The 14,361-nt window shown below is 45.8% G+C and overlaps 1 protein-coding gene across 4 annotated transcripts in view; it reads right to left on the reverse strand.

Moving 5' to 3' along the window:
- SVEP1 (sushi, von Willebrand factor type A, EGF and pentraxin domain containing 1) overlaps nt 1-14,361 on the reverse strand; it is a 323,106-nt gene that overhangs the window by 107,807 nt on the left and 200,938 nt on the right. For all 4 annotated transcript variants that reach the window (XM_083183977.1, XM_083183959.1, XM_083183968.1 and 1 more), the window contains exon 23: nt 12,606-12,719. In XM_083183977.1, coding sequence (XP_083040103.1) covers nt 12,606-12,719 — 114 coding nt within the window. The remainder of the gene's footprint in view (nt 1-12,605; nt 12,720-14,361) is intronic.

A 14,361-nucleotide genomic window follows, 5' to 3' on the forward strand; every position in this document is an offset into this window, starting at 1 on the left:
CCAGGTAGGATCCGTGCTGCGGGGCTGGAGGACCCCCCGGGCAGCCTCTCTCCCCCCTCCCCCCGTGTCCATACCGTGCTGTTTTGCGGGAGGACACCCCCACCCCGTCGTGTGCATACCTCCAGTGGTCTGGCTGTATGTATCGCCAGACAGAGACGCTGCCTGTCCTGCGGCTCCTGTCCTGCTCCCAGGCTCAAATTCAGGGGGGGGGGGGGGAGAGAGACGCTGCTCGCGGGTCCTCCTGCAAAGCTGATGAATTTATTGGGGGGGGGGGGGCGAGGGGGAGAGACGCTGCCCGCAAAACGGATTAATTTATTGGGGGGGGGGGGGGGGGTAGTGGCGTGGTCAGGATGTTGGGACCCCCCTGGAGCCAGGACCGGCCACATTGCACAGGGGAGCAGAAGCCGTTTTTTCTATTGCTTTCACACCGCAAACCTGCTTTAGACCAGGTATTTAGATGTGGTGTGAAAGGGGGTAAACTTCCTCTGACTCGTTTTAAAAAAACGTTTTAAATACCTGGTCTAAAGCAGGTTTTGCGGTCTGAAAGCAGCATGAGCGTTTTTTCGCCCGTTTTAGTGATTTTCCCAGGGGTGGATGACTTTCTGCTGGTAATACCAGCGATGATGTGGGAACTAGGATGGCCAATCCGGGATCAGGATCGGCGGTATCCCGGGATTTGGCCCCCCAAAAGGCTCAGACGCTGCCCGGCTTCTCCAGGTATCCGGCAGAGCAGTACTGCGCAGCGTGACCTCTCAGCATGACGAGATCAGAGGTCACGCTGCGCAGGCAGGTCACGCCTGGCAGTATGAAGCTGTGCCGCTCGCCCGCCCAACTAGCCATCGTGCCAGCAGCAGCATGAACCACCCGTCCCCCAACCCAGCTCCTGAAGCTGACCGCCCATCCACCCAACCACCCGGCAACCCATCTATCCACCCACCCGGTAACCCAGCTGCACCTGCATGTAAGTAAATGCGGGGCAGCCAGGGCGTTTTTCTATTAGGAAAACAAATCCCGGGATCCCGGGATTGAGCATTTTTCAATCCCAAATCCCAGGATTGAAAAAATGCCCCGGGATTGGCTTCCCTAGTGTGAACGTGCATCAGTGCTCGCCGCTCATTGCTGCCTCGTACACACTGGGCATCTTTCCAGCTGAAAGCTGCTCAAACAAGAAAACTGAGCTGCTTTCAGCTCAAAGTTGTCTAGTATGCATGGGCCTTTAACCTTTAAAGATTTACAGTTTTGTCCACATACATCTCGCATCCTTGCACATTAAACAGCCCTCCTATTCACACCATGACATGGCATGACTCAGTAGCGTTGAGCATCTTTGCATGCTAATTTTTTTTACCAATGTGTCATATTCCTAAAACAGTGTGACTAAAATGCATAAGCAGCTTCTGATGATTGAATTACAGTATATGTAGAATGACGGGGATAACATAAAATATACAATGTAATAAGTATAAAATATAAAATGTAGAAGATAAAAGTAACAATGTGCTTGCCTGTGGAAAAAGAAGACAGTTAAAATTTGAATGTATACAGCTCTTCTTTGAGTACTGTTTGGTTTTTGCGTTTGTAACAGAGGCTCCGGGGATTGGCGCTTGGGTGAAACAGACCTACACTTTCCCTACAATACCTCGCGGATGTCTTGCGGGATGTCCGTGCAGGGCTGTCACTCTCGATGTTTCAGCGTCAGCTTCACCCGGCTTCTCCGTCCGATCGTGGTGACCGGAAGTTCGGGTAGCGTGTTTCCGGTCCTTCGTTCCACGCTCCCGGCAGTGTTTGTCCTGACAAACACTGCCGGGAGCGTGGAACGAAGGACCGGAAACACGCTACCCGAACTTCCAGTCACCACGATCGGACGGAGAAGCCGGGTGAAGCTGACGCTGAAACATCGAGAGTGACAGCCCTGCACGGACATCCCCGCAAGACATCCGCAAGGTATTGTAGGGAAAGTGTAGGTCTGTTTCACCCAAGCGCCAATCCCCGGAGCCTCCGTTACAAACGCAAAAACCAAACAGTACTCAAAGAAGAGCTGTATACATTCAAAATTTTAACTGTCTTCTTTTTTTCCACAGGCAAGCACATTGTTACTTTTATCTTCTACATTTTATATTTTATACTTATTACATTGTATATTTTATGTTATCCCCATACTTTTCATAGCGCCTTTAAAAAACTCCAACTCAACTATATTCCATATTAAGGCAGCTCAAATACCGCTAGCACAGGAACGTACACCAATTCTAGTATATGTAGAATGCCAAACGTCTGTGTGTGACTGTGGCTTTATCGGCACTCAAAATGGTACATTACAGTTTTCTCCAGTAACACTGTAACATAGTATTTTGTATGCAGACAGAGTCACAGTCACACACAGAACATAGGCATGTCATTTCAATCATCAGAAACTGCTAGATACAGCCACAGTCACATCATTGTAATCAGCAGCATGTTTATATTGGCTGACTGAAGACCTCACAGTGACATAAAAACATGAAGGCCCACACAAGGACCCAATAGGCCGCACAGATCACCCCCCCCCCCCCCCCCCCCAAGCCCAAACAGTGTCAGGCTACTTTAATCAATGCACACTGTTTAACCACAATGCCTACTACAAATTATGCCACACACCGTATTGCCCATTACACATTATAACAAGCGCTGTAATGCTGTAATGCCCCAACAGTGTGTTTGACAATAATAGGCTCCATCCAACCACTGACCATGAGTAAAGGAAAATTTTGTGATTTATCATTCATATTCTCTGAAAAATGGCCCGAAAAGCACAAATTCTACTAAGGTATGTAAACTTATGAGCACAACTGTATTTTGTAATTCACCTTAATGCCCTTTACACATCAAGCCACACACCATAATGCCCATTATACATAAGGCCACACACTGTAATGCCCATTACACATTGTGTCCACACACCATGATGCCCATTACACTTTATGCCACACACCGTGACATGCCCATTACACATTATGCCACACACTGTGATGCCCGTTACACATTATGCCACACACCATGATTCCAATTACATATTATACCACACACCCTGATGTCCTTTCAGCGGCGTAACTATAGCACCGCAGCCCCCGCCACCGCGGGGGGCGCTGTGCATGTGGGGGCGCCGGGGGCTGCGGTGCTATAGGTAAACCCCCCTCAATCCCCCGCAGACTTACCTATCGCGGCTCCGTTCTTCTGCTGAGGACCACCACAAAATGGCCGCCCCCATATAGCACACAGTTCTCTGAAACTGTCTGCTGTATGGGGGCGGCCATTTTCTGGTAGTCCTCAGCAGAAGAACGGAGCCGCGATAGGTAAGTCTGCGGGGGGATTGAGGGGGGTTTACCTATAGCACCGCAGCCCCCGGCGCCCCCACATGCACAGCGCCCCCCGCGGTGGCGGGGGCTGCGGTGCTATAGTTACGCCGCTGAAAGGACATCAGGGTGTGTGGTATAATATGTAATTGGAATCATGGTGTGTGGCATAATGTTTGGGGTTTACCTATAGCACCGCAGCCCCCAGCAGAAGAACGGAGCCGCCGGGACCAGCGCGATAGGTAAGGCTGTGGGGGATTGAGGGGGGGTTTGCATGGGCGGCGGGGTAGGGGTGCTTGGCGGGGCGGCAACGGGGGGTGCCCCCCCTAATGGCGGGGGGGCGCCCAAAACATAGCTACGCCACTGTGTCCATTACATATCATGCCACATAAGTCCCACTTACCTACATGCTCATGGCAGGGGTTACATGCTCAATGGCAGGGGTTACATGCTCGATGCGAGGAGTTACATGGGTTACATGCTCAATGCCAGGGCTTTATGCTCAATGCCGAGGGTGTGTCATGCTTGTTGCCATGGAGGTTTCATACTCATTGCCAAGGGGGATTACATGTTCATTGCCACATGGGAGGTAAAAGCTTTTGCCATGGGAGAGTTAAATGCTTGTTGCCAAGGGGGAGTGAAATACTCGTTGCCAGGGGCGAGTGAAATGCTCATTGCCAGGGGGGAGTGAAATGCTTGTTGCTAGGGGGGAGTGAAATGCTCGTTGCCATGGAGGGGAGTGAAATGCTGCCGCATTTAAACAAAGTACAAGGACAGCTGCCAGCTGGGCAGAATTGAAAGCGGTGACAGCTGGGCAGATAGCGCTGGGCTGTCAGGCTGTATTCAGACTCAGGTCCGTGGCTATTTTGAAATCTCGCACAGTCCGGCAGCCATTCAGGGAGGCAGTGGTGGCTCTGTAAGTAAGCACTGTTTACTGATAAAAAGTTATCCCATTCGGCATCCATGAGAGTGTGCATAGGCATGCTCCCCCGATTCCATTGTTTTAAATGGGGGAATCAGTTGCGGGAGGTTGCATTACGCAGCAATGTACAATGCCATGGTGCGCAGCCTCCTGAAGAAACAGTATATACGGTCACTAGGTCGACCACAGGAAGGTCGAAATTTATTAGGTCGACCACTGAAGGACAACAGGCCTCAGGTGAGACACTCAAAAGGTCGATATGGCGTTAGGTCAACAGGGTCATTAGGTCGACACAAACATTAGGTCGACATGTGGAAGGTCGACAGTCAAAAGATCGACATGAGTTTTTCACCTTTTTTCTTTTAGCTGACATGTGCCGACAGGCGGTATTAGATGCCCTACCATCCACTAGGGTGTTGCGGTGGAATAAAATAGTGTGTTTGAGCGTGGCATGTCAACCCTCCATGTCAACCTTTTGACTGTTGGCCTTCCCCCCATGTTGACCTTTTGAGTGTAATGCTGTGTACACATGGTCCGATTTCCTTTCCGATGTTGACGATATAGTCAACATCGGATCGGCATCGGATCAACATCGGATGCAGATCGCAAGGGTTTTAACCCTTGCGATCCCGATGCGCGTTCACGTATCGGAAGCCAGAAAGTCTTGGCTGCCTTGTCTATATAGTGCAGATCTGCACTATATAGTCAAGATAGGATGCAAATCGGATGTGCCTTAAGATCCTATCCACGATCCTATCTGATCGGATCGTGGATAGGATCTTAAGGCACATCTAAAACGTGTGTACACACACATAGATTTAATCAAGCGCTTGTATGTAATAGCTGTGCATGCCAGAAAATGAGAAAATAAAATTTTTAATAAAAATAAAATTAAAAGTAAATATAAAAATAAAAATAAATGAAAATAAAATTAAAATAAAAATAGACAAAAAAGTGATAAAATATAAATGCAATTAGCAGGTATTCACTTTGAATGTTTACAGCTCCTTTTGGAGCAAGTGGAGTTTTTTTCCGTGGGTTTGTATACGTGGAGCGCACTTAGATGGAATAGCGGGGTTGGTTTGTAGCCCGGAGGTTGCCGTAGGTAATATTCGGGAGGGTGCGGAAGCCCTATCTGTCCCTAGTCTTACCTCTCCTTTAGATGTTTCTTAGGTATCGGCGTCTTCTCCGTCCCCGTCTTCTTGCGCCGTTTGCACGCTACTGATCCGAAACCGGATGTCGCAGTCCGTGCTTCCGGTGGCGGCGGGTGTGCTGTTCTCACGTTTCCCTCTCTCCAACGCGTTTCAAGGCGCTAGCCTCTTTGTCAAGGATGGTGGCTGATTGTTTGAGCCTCCACTTGCTCCAAAAGGAGATGTAAACATTCAAAGTGAATACCTGCTAATTGCATTTATATTTTATCACTTTTTTGTCTATTTTTATTTGAATTTTATTTTCATTTATTTTTATTTTTATATTTACTTTTAATTTTATTTTTATTAAAAATTTTATTTTCTCATTTTCTGGCATGCACAGCTATTACATACAAGCGCTTGATTAAATCTAAGTGTGTGTACAGCCTGCTCGCTGTCACTGATCGCCCCCCCCCTCCCCACACAGTATTTAACTGACCCCCCGCATTCCCCCTCGCATTGTATGCTTTTTGTACTAGATGCTATGCAATCTAGTACTAAAAGCACAGAGTTCATCACACCATGTATGGGCACCTTAAGGGAAAGATGAGTAAAGCTGTGTACACACAGAGGAATATGATCGCTGTCAATATAATGATAGCAATATATTGCTCAGCAATCATATTGCTCAGTGTCCCGTTTTCATCATCGACCAGAGATGGTCACTGATGAAAATGACACACTGCCGGGAGAAGAGGCAGGGGAAGTCGCTGGTCGGAGGAGCGTGATCCTCCGACCAGCGACCATTAGGAGGCTGAAAACGCTCAGCGACCATATTGCCAGCGATTTTTGCCCGTGTTAATCTAGTAAAATAGTACTAACATACTGCTTGAATGAAGACATACACTGAAAAGGTTTGCTTATGCAATACTATATATGAAATGAAATAATACATTAAGCTTTTTATTGCAAGTAATGAAACACAAATCAATATATTATCTGTGTCTTGATTGCAACTGAACTGTAGATAAAGACTATTTAGAATAAGGTCACTTACAAGGTTACTTGAGGCATGTAAAATCATCTAATAAACAGTCTTCTACCAGGGATGCCATGGGATCATAATAGCTATATTCTCTGATACTGAGGTTTTATGCTGAGACAATAGACATCTGCAGTGAGCCCTAGTGCTTAGAAAATTGGCATTTACTATTCTCTGCAGGTGCCTAAGACAGAATGCTGATCCTGGCTTTATCTGCAGGATGCGTTACATTCTCTCTACTGCCACTCATATCACAAAGACTTACTTATGCTTTTTCTGGAAGTTAGTTGAATTTTACACACACACACACACGTGTGCGTGTGTGTGTGTATATATATATATATATATATATACACACACACGCACACGTGTGTGTGTGTATATATATATATATATATATATATATATATATATTCTCCTGTGTAAGATATATATAAGATATATATATATCCCCAGTCCCTGCGCTAAACTAGCTCTGCCCATCCCCCCCCCCATGCATGAAATGGATGCTGCTTTTACAGTAACAGACCTGGTACCATTGAAGCCTCTGCTGGCATCAGCGGTCACAGGGATGCAATGCGCATGTGACATCACCGTGCACCATCCAAAACTGATCGGCGTCTGTACTGTACACAGGCGGGAGCTCAGTGACTGAGCGGCGGTGGTGGAGAGGCTGAAGGAAAAGGAAAGGAATGCGGCAGTTGTGCTCAAAGTATAAGGTGAGGCGCAGGACTGAGGGGCATGCTGTCAATGTTAATTAAAATAAGCCCTACCCCAAAAAAAGCCCTATGGTGTTTTGTGCTACCAAGAAAAAATAATAATACAGTGTCTTATTATCGGGGAAACACGGTATATGGGCCCTTATTCTGATCGGTGCGGCCCGATCAGAATATGCGGCCGCAACCGTGCAGGCGAATCCCCGCCTTCCATACGGATCGCCACCTGCCGTCCGTACGCGGATATGTGGCGATCCGCATGAAATTGGACGGGGATACGCCTCCTCCATGGTGGGAGCAGCCCCTGCATTCGATGGTCGCCGAACATCGAATGCAGGGCCGCACGCTCCACCAGGTCCCGCAACACAAGACCACACGGACACTTGTCCGTGTGAAATCTTGTATGGGGGCGGGCAGCTGACATCCGGCGATGTCAGATGCCCGCCCCTTACCCACGCGTCACGGCCTCATTACCATGCATACGCCCCGCGTTTGCATGGGAACGCCCATGAAACGCGGGGCGTATGCATAGGGTAATGAGGATAAGTAGCCCCTCACGCCCCTCTACGCCCCCTGTGCGGCGTATAGAGAATCCTTGCGGCGAATTCGCCTGCACATGCGCAGAGTGACCTCTGCACATGCGCAGTAGATAAACATCGGCGGCCCGTACGCAAGCGGGAATATCCGCATCGATCAGAATAAGGGCCATAGTGCTGTCTATCATATCTGAAATTGTAGAAGGGAATGTATGTCCAAGGAGTTTTTAATTCAACACAATATTAGACAAGGTGACCTGATTAATGTTGACAGCAGCTGGATGTCTTGCATTTAGCCATAACAATTAGGGATAGTAAATCAGGTCTTTTCCTGCTAGTTGGTACCGTATGTAAAAATAATATTACAAGCAAAAATAGCCCAAGTACTGTGACCAGAGGAGGAAAATGTATTCTCAGTAACAGGACTTACAGTACCGAGTCGGATGCTGACGTGGATGGAAGTAGGACGTATGTGCTCCCGCATTGCATGCATGCAAAAAACTTGCACAGAGATGTGCCCTCACACGGAATATGGATGACCGGCGTACAGGATGCCAGAGGTCAGAATACTGACTCCGGCATCCCGATATAGGGAACTCCGACAGGGAGCAGGTAATCTCCGAACCTAACTCTCCCCGTGCGTGTGCATGACCTTCCTACCCCACAGCGGAAAACTAACCCTCCTGCCCTGCATTCTAACCTCTGAAGGTCTAAAGGTGCCCATACACGGTGCGAGGGTGCTGTGCGATGTGATGCCTGCTCCCGCGGGCATCCCATCTCATAGTACATAAAGTCTGTGCAGCCCGTGATTTTTAAACTAGCTTCGGATCGCATTGAATGCAAATTGCATGCGATTTGTGTGCAATGAGATCTAGTTCAAAATGCACGGAAATACTGTACTGTGTATGGGCACCTTAAGTCTAAACCTAACCGCCTAAACACCCCCCCCCCCCCCCACACACACACACACACACACACCCCAGGCCTAATGCTAGTCAACCCTGCATACTTGCGTTTGGGATGCCAGCAGTCAGGATTCTGGCGTCTGTATTTTCTTCAATGTTGGCATTATGGCACAGGTCTTTTGGGGACTAGTCGGAATACTGGTGTCGGAATTCTGACTGCTAATCGTACCATCCTCAGTAGTAGTAGTAGTAGTACGTTTATTTATAAGGCGCCACAAAGTGTCCGCAGCGCCGTACATAGCAAACTAAAAAAAAACAATATGCCTCAATATGCCATGCGGAGCAAGATGCCTGACACAAGTAGGCAGCACCAAACACAGCAGACGCAGTGTAATACCACTCAGTCTGTATCGGAGATGCTGTACTGTGGATGTAACCACACACAAATTTGTTTGAAATATGTAAAAAGTTGCAGATGAAGTACATGGAACTTGTTATGAAAAAAGCTGCGGCTGCTGCATCACAGCACTTCCTACAGATGTAGATGCGCTCATCTTTTCCTTGCCAATTGCCACGTGCGACTCCCATGGCGATTGGAGGGTTCCATCACTATGCGTGTTTTTCTAATTCGCTCCCGTGGCTCATAGATGCATTGAGTGGTTGTATCACAGCGTGGTGTTTCCTAGCCGCAAATTAGGTGCGACAAATGGGAGCAAGTGGTGGCAGTCGGGGATAGATGAGAGTGGCTGCAACTGCCTACAGATTTAGAGTGTTATTCTGATTAATTCGCTCGCATGCAAGCTCAATGTTTTTGTTTTGCTCATGCGCATTTCTGCAGGCAGGGGGCGTGGGGGGGCGGCGGCGGATAGTCACGGCCATGTGAATGCCCAGCATTTCATAGGTGTTCAGCTGCCCACCCAGTTTCTGTCGAGTGTGCATGCATATCTAAGTGACCTGAGAGTCACTTTAGATATGCGTGCATTCACCACATTGGGTGGCGACCATCGAATGATTTTGGTGTTTCCACATGTCCTGCAAATGGATGTTTATGTTAAACATGCATTCACAGGCCGTGCGAATGAGGGGGGGGGGGGGGCGGACTGGGGTTCACAGGGCAGCATCTTGGGGACTCGCAAGGTTACGAATAATCAACCATGTTCCTAACTGTGCGGAGTTTGTATAGTCTCTACGTGCTTGCATGGGTGTGCTTCCTCCAGGTACTCTGGTTTCCTCCCACAATCCAAAAATATACTGGTAGGTTATTTGGCTCCCAACAAATTAACCCTAGAATGTCTGTGTGTGCAAGTGGTATGGAACATAGATTGTAAGCTCCACTGGGGCAGGGACTGTGTATGTTCAAATATTCTCTGTACAGCGCTGCAGAATATGTGTGTTCTATATAAATAACGTAATAAATAATAAATAATAGTGTAGTGATACTGTAATTGAGTTGTTACATAGTGGAAGTATGCACACGATAGCCGACATCAGTTGGACACCCTTGCACATGTGCTTACAGTATACAATACAGATACTTAGTAATAGAAAATAATGTAGCTAAACAGACATACAGTATTGTGGTAGATTTACTAAAGCTTTTCAAATTAGTGATGTTGCCCAGAGCAAACCAGTCTTGCTAATTACTATCAAGGAGCATCAATTACTTTAGCCAACTCCTATTATACATTTCTGCTTCTTTGGTTGGAAAGTCGCTGAGCGACCATATTGCTAGTGATTTCATGGGCTACAGGAGATAAATCGCCGGGAGCACGCTCCCGCGGCCAGCCCTTCATGGTCGCTGGTCGCAGGAGCATGCTCCTCCGATTATGGCTAAAAACTGCTGGTCGCTCGACCAGTGATTTCTAGTTAAAATGAGGTAGAGACAGAATGAGACAGTATAGCTTGCAATTTACACTGAGCAATATATTGCTGAGCGAATTTAAGCTAAAATTGCTCAGTGACCAAATCGCACCGTATACACAGCTTTAAGCATCAGGACGATATTAGGCCTGAACGCCTGATTTCAATGGGTTGTGCAATGCATTGTGTGTGTTTTTAGTGCACATCATGTATTATTCTGGTATGATGCACGGGCCCACGGGTTGTGAGGTCGATCCTCAGATCTAGGTGCTGCACGAAAGTTCTGAAGATGATGCTATTGACCAATATGATGGGAGGTGCAGATCTGACAATAGATCTTATGTGAAATTATATACATAGATCTATCATGTGTCTGGGAAGCTGCTGGGGAAATCATTAGACGATTCGGATCTGATGCTGGTTGTCCTGTTGTATGGCCAGCTTTAGCATTATGTTTTTCCTTTGCTAAAGAATAGCGCATACTATTTGTGCAAATTCTACACTGAGCGTTACAGTTGGAGTGGAGAGGCTGCTTATTCATTTTTATGTCATATGGTGTATAAGAAAGAGGAAGCACAAATGGAACAAAAATTCTAGGGGATTCTGGAAAGAACAAAAATATTGGGAAATTCTGAAATGAAAATTGAAGGCCAAATCCCACAGAACAGAAATGTTGTGCTGAAATATTAAGTAGAAATAATTTGAAACGGATAGTAACCTCTATCGACTTATATAAACTTTGGGTGGCTGCTTCATGTGTGTCCATGATGGCTGGATTAACGCAGGTGCGACAGGAGCGGCTGTCCCAGGACCCCACACATTAGGGGCCCCCACATACCAGTGGCATGAACCGGGCCGCTGACACTTCACTCACTACTCCAGCTTGGGCCATAATGCTTTAACTCTTTGGTGGCCCTTATTCAGATTCTGACACATTTCTGCACATGTGCAGACACAGGGTGCATGCACCCATGGCGAACTTTCGGTTTGCCGGGTGCACGCACTGTACGTGCCGAGCTGAGGGGCGGAGAGGGGCGGTGGTGCCTGGCAGCTCCATTAGCATATGGGAATGCCCAGCATTTCATGGGCGTTCCCATGAGAATGCTGGACGTTCTCAGGCTAATGGGGCCGTGGTGGACATGCGGGGGGCGGGCAGCTGACACTGGATGTCAGCTGCCCACTCTGTCCTTGCACAGAGCGCCCGCAGTTTAGAGTGTATATTTCCATACTCAGACCAGAGACTATACCAGACCAGTTACTTAAACAAGATACAATGAAGTAATCTTACAAAAAGTGCACAAAGGGTGTGAAAGAAATGCATATAATTAATTTACAAAAATCATCCCGTCATTATCACTACCACCTGATTATGGGCGAGATTCTCTATCACAGAAATGCGGTAAAAACCCCGTTATCTGGATTTTTACCGCATTTCTGTATTCTCTAACCCCCCTTCGCAGTGTCAGCGCTGCGGAGGGAATCGCCAGAAAAAGCTGGCGATCCCCTGCAGAAGCCTATGGGCTTCTTACCGCAGCGCTGTGTGAGGGATCCGTCATGGATCCCTCCCAGCATGCCCTGCGGCCAGATCGTCGGTCTGCGCATGCGCAGACGGACTCCCGGGTCACAGACCCGGAAGTCCAGCAACGGCGCCGCATCGCAAGGGACAGCTCTTACCGCAAGAGCTGTCCCTTGCGTTAATGATCGCATATTTTAGAGAACATGCGGTCATTAGAAATGCGAATGCCGGCGATACTGGGCTGCGGATTTTAGAGAATCCCACCCTATGCGTCTTTGCAGACAGAAGTATTCACTGCATGTTTACAGTATGTCCCTTATTACAGTACATCTGCAATGCCTGGCCAATGGATGGATAGTATTTCCCTCAAAGCCCATATGATAGTGAACTGACTTTGCTATCAGCCAGAGGTGATTTTAATTATACATGTTTAAAAAAAAATAAGATTTTTGTGCTAGTAGCTTTTTCATATATAAATTATAGTTTTTATTTTGCAAAGATTATTTTGTTTAAATGGTTTATGAATTCCACACTATCATTATTTATTTCCAAGCTGTAGATAGTTTATATCTTAATTATACGTAAAAACTCAACTGGTTTCATTATTTAGTCTTATTAATACAAGAAATAAAATTTTCAAACTTACCAAGAAATCCATTAACACACCGACAATGATACATATGTATTCCATCTATGCACGTTCCCTCATTTGCACATGGATTTGAGACACATTCATTAATATTTTCTTCACACGTAGAACCTTTCAAAGGGAAGAAATGTTAGACAAATGATATTAAACTAATTACAAATGTAACTACCATATAAAATCTATACAGGTTGAGTATCCCTTATCCAAAATGCTCGGGACAATAAGTATTTTGAATAACGGTTTATTCCATATTTTGGAATATTTTTATATTTCAATGATGTATCTTGAGGTATCTTTTATCATTTATGTTGTATAAACACATCAAACACATATAATACACATAAATAAATTTTATTTGTGCATGAAACAAGGGTTCAAACATGAAACAAAGTGTGTGTACTATCCCAGGCACTGAATTTGAATGACAAGCAATCATTTACTTGCACATATGTAGTGCCAGTTATTTATCATGTCAACAGTAGTGCCAGTTACAGATGTTCCCAGTGCTTTTAGAAAAAAAAGTACATCCTGGAAACTATTATTTTCTGAATAATTTGGATAATGGATATCTGGATAAGGGATACTCAACCTGTACTATAAGATCGCTGTGTTTGTCTTTTTCCAAGTTGGCATAACAAAACTGATTTTCACAAAAATGTTTTGTTTTGAAGTGGAATCTCCTAGATAGAACCTGATCTTTGTTTCATCTCTATCCTTCAAGTTAAATTTGAGCCATGATAAAAACTAAATGTATTGGCATCATTAATACAAGGCAGAGCGATTAGCGGCTCATCATTATATGAATGTGTGACCCTTGAACTCAAACGCAGACAAATTAATTCTCTTCATTCTTATATTAGAGAGGTTTCCAGAGGAGATGTGAGGTTACAATTCTATAAACACTGTCATGAATGTAGAAGAAGCAGCGCACTATGCTCCTGAATTTCTAAATAACACTATCGGAATTACCCACACATAGTATAACCTTGTAAGTTGGTGTGTCAATAATACTGATGAGAAACTTGAATCGACCTAATTGTGCAATGGAACTCGACTGAAGGTTAAAGCTCTTCAAAGAAACGTTATACAGGCCACTATATTGACAGGATGCAGCGAAGTTCCTTCCAGGTTAAGATACTTCAATTTCCATTAATCATCTGCTGTACCATGACAGTTAACAAGTAAGAGTGGCCCTGACAAGAGGATGCTTTTAGCATGGCCAGCTTTATGTAGCCTGTTCTCAAGACAAGAGATCTTTATGTCTGCACTCAAAGCAATACAGGCACACAGCAAATATTGAACATGAGGAGGCAATGCAACAACTTTTCCAACTGCATTAAGTTACACACAGGCAAAGTCATAGCTTACTGTATAGTTCTAACACGATGAATTGGGTATGGATCATAGGGTCAGTAAACAGGTCGACACCAACAGGTCAACATGCACAAGAAAAAATAGTCGGCATGGAAAAGATTGAAACATGAAAAGGACGACATTAGTCTTTTTGTGTGTCAATGTGAACAGCTGAGCATGTGGACCCCCAATTAGTGTAGCACTTATACTCTCCATGCTTCGGGCCAGGTGTTCTATTACCACTTCTCTACAGTTCCCAGTAGTAGTCCATGTGGATGAAAAGTATAAAAAATGTTTTAAAAAAAATTAGTGTCAGTCAGCTGTCAGGTCCGGAACTGAAGTGGGACATCAGATGAATAACTTGGTTGCTGTTTTTGCCATGGGGATTACTGTTACATGC

This window comes from Crinia signifera, chromosome 1, assembly GCF_055691185.1.
Source record: "Crinia signifera chromosome 1, ASM5569118v1, whole genome shotgun sequence".
Taxonomy (NCBI): domain Eukaryota; kingdom Metazoa; phylum Chordata; class Amphibia; order Anura; family Myobatrachidae; genus Crinia; species Crinia signifera.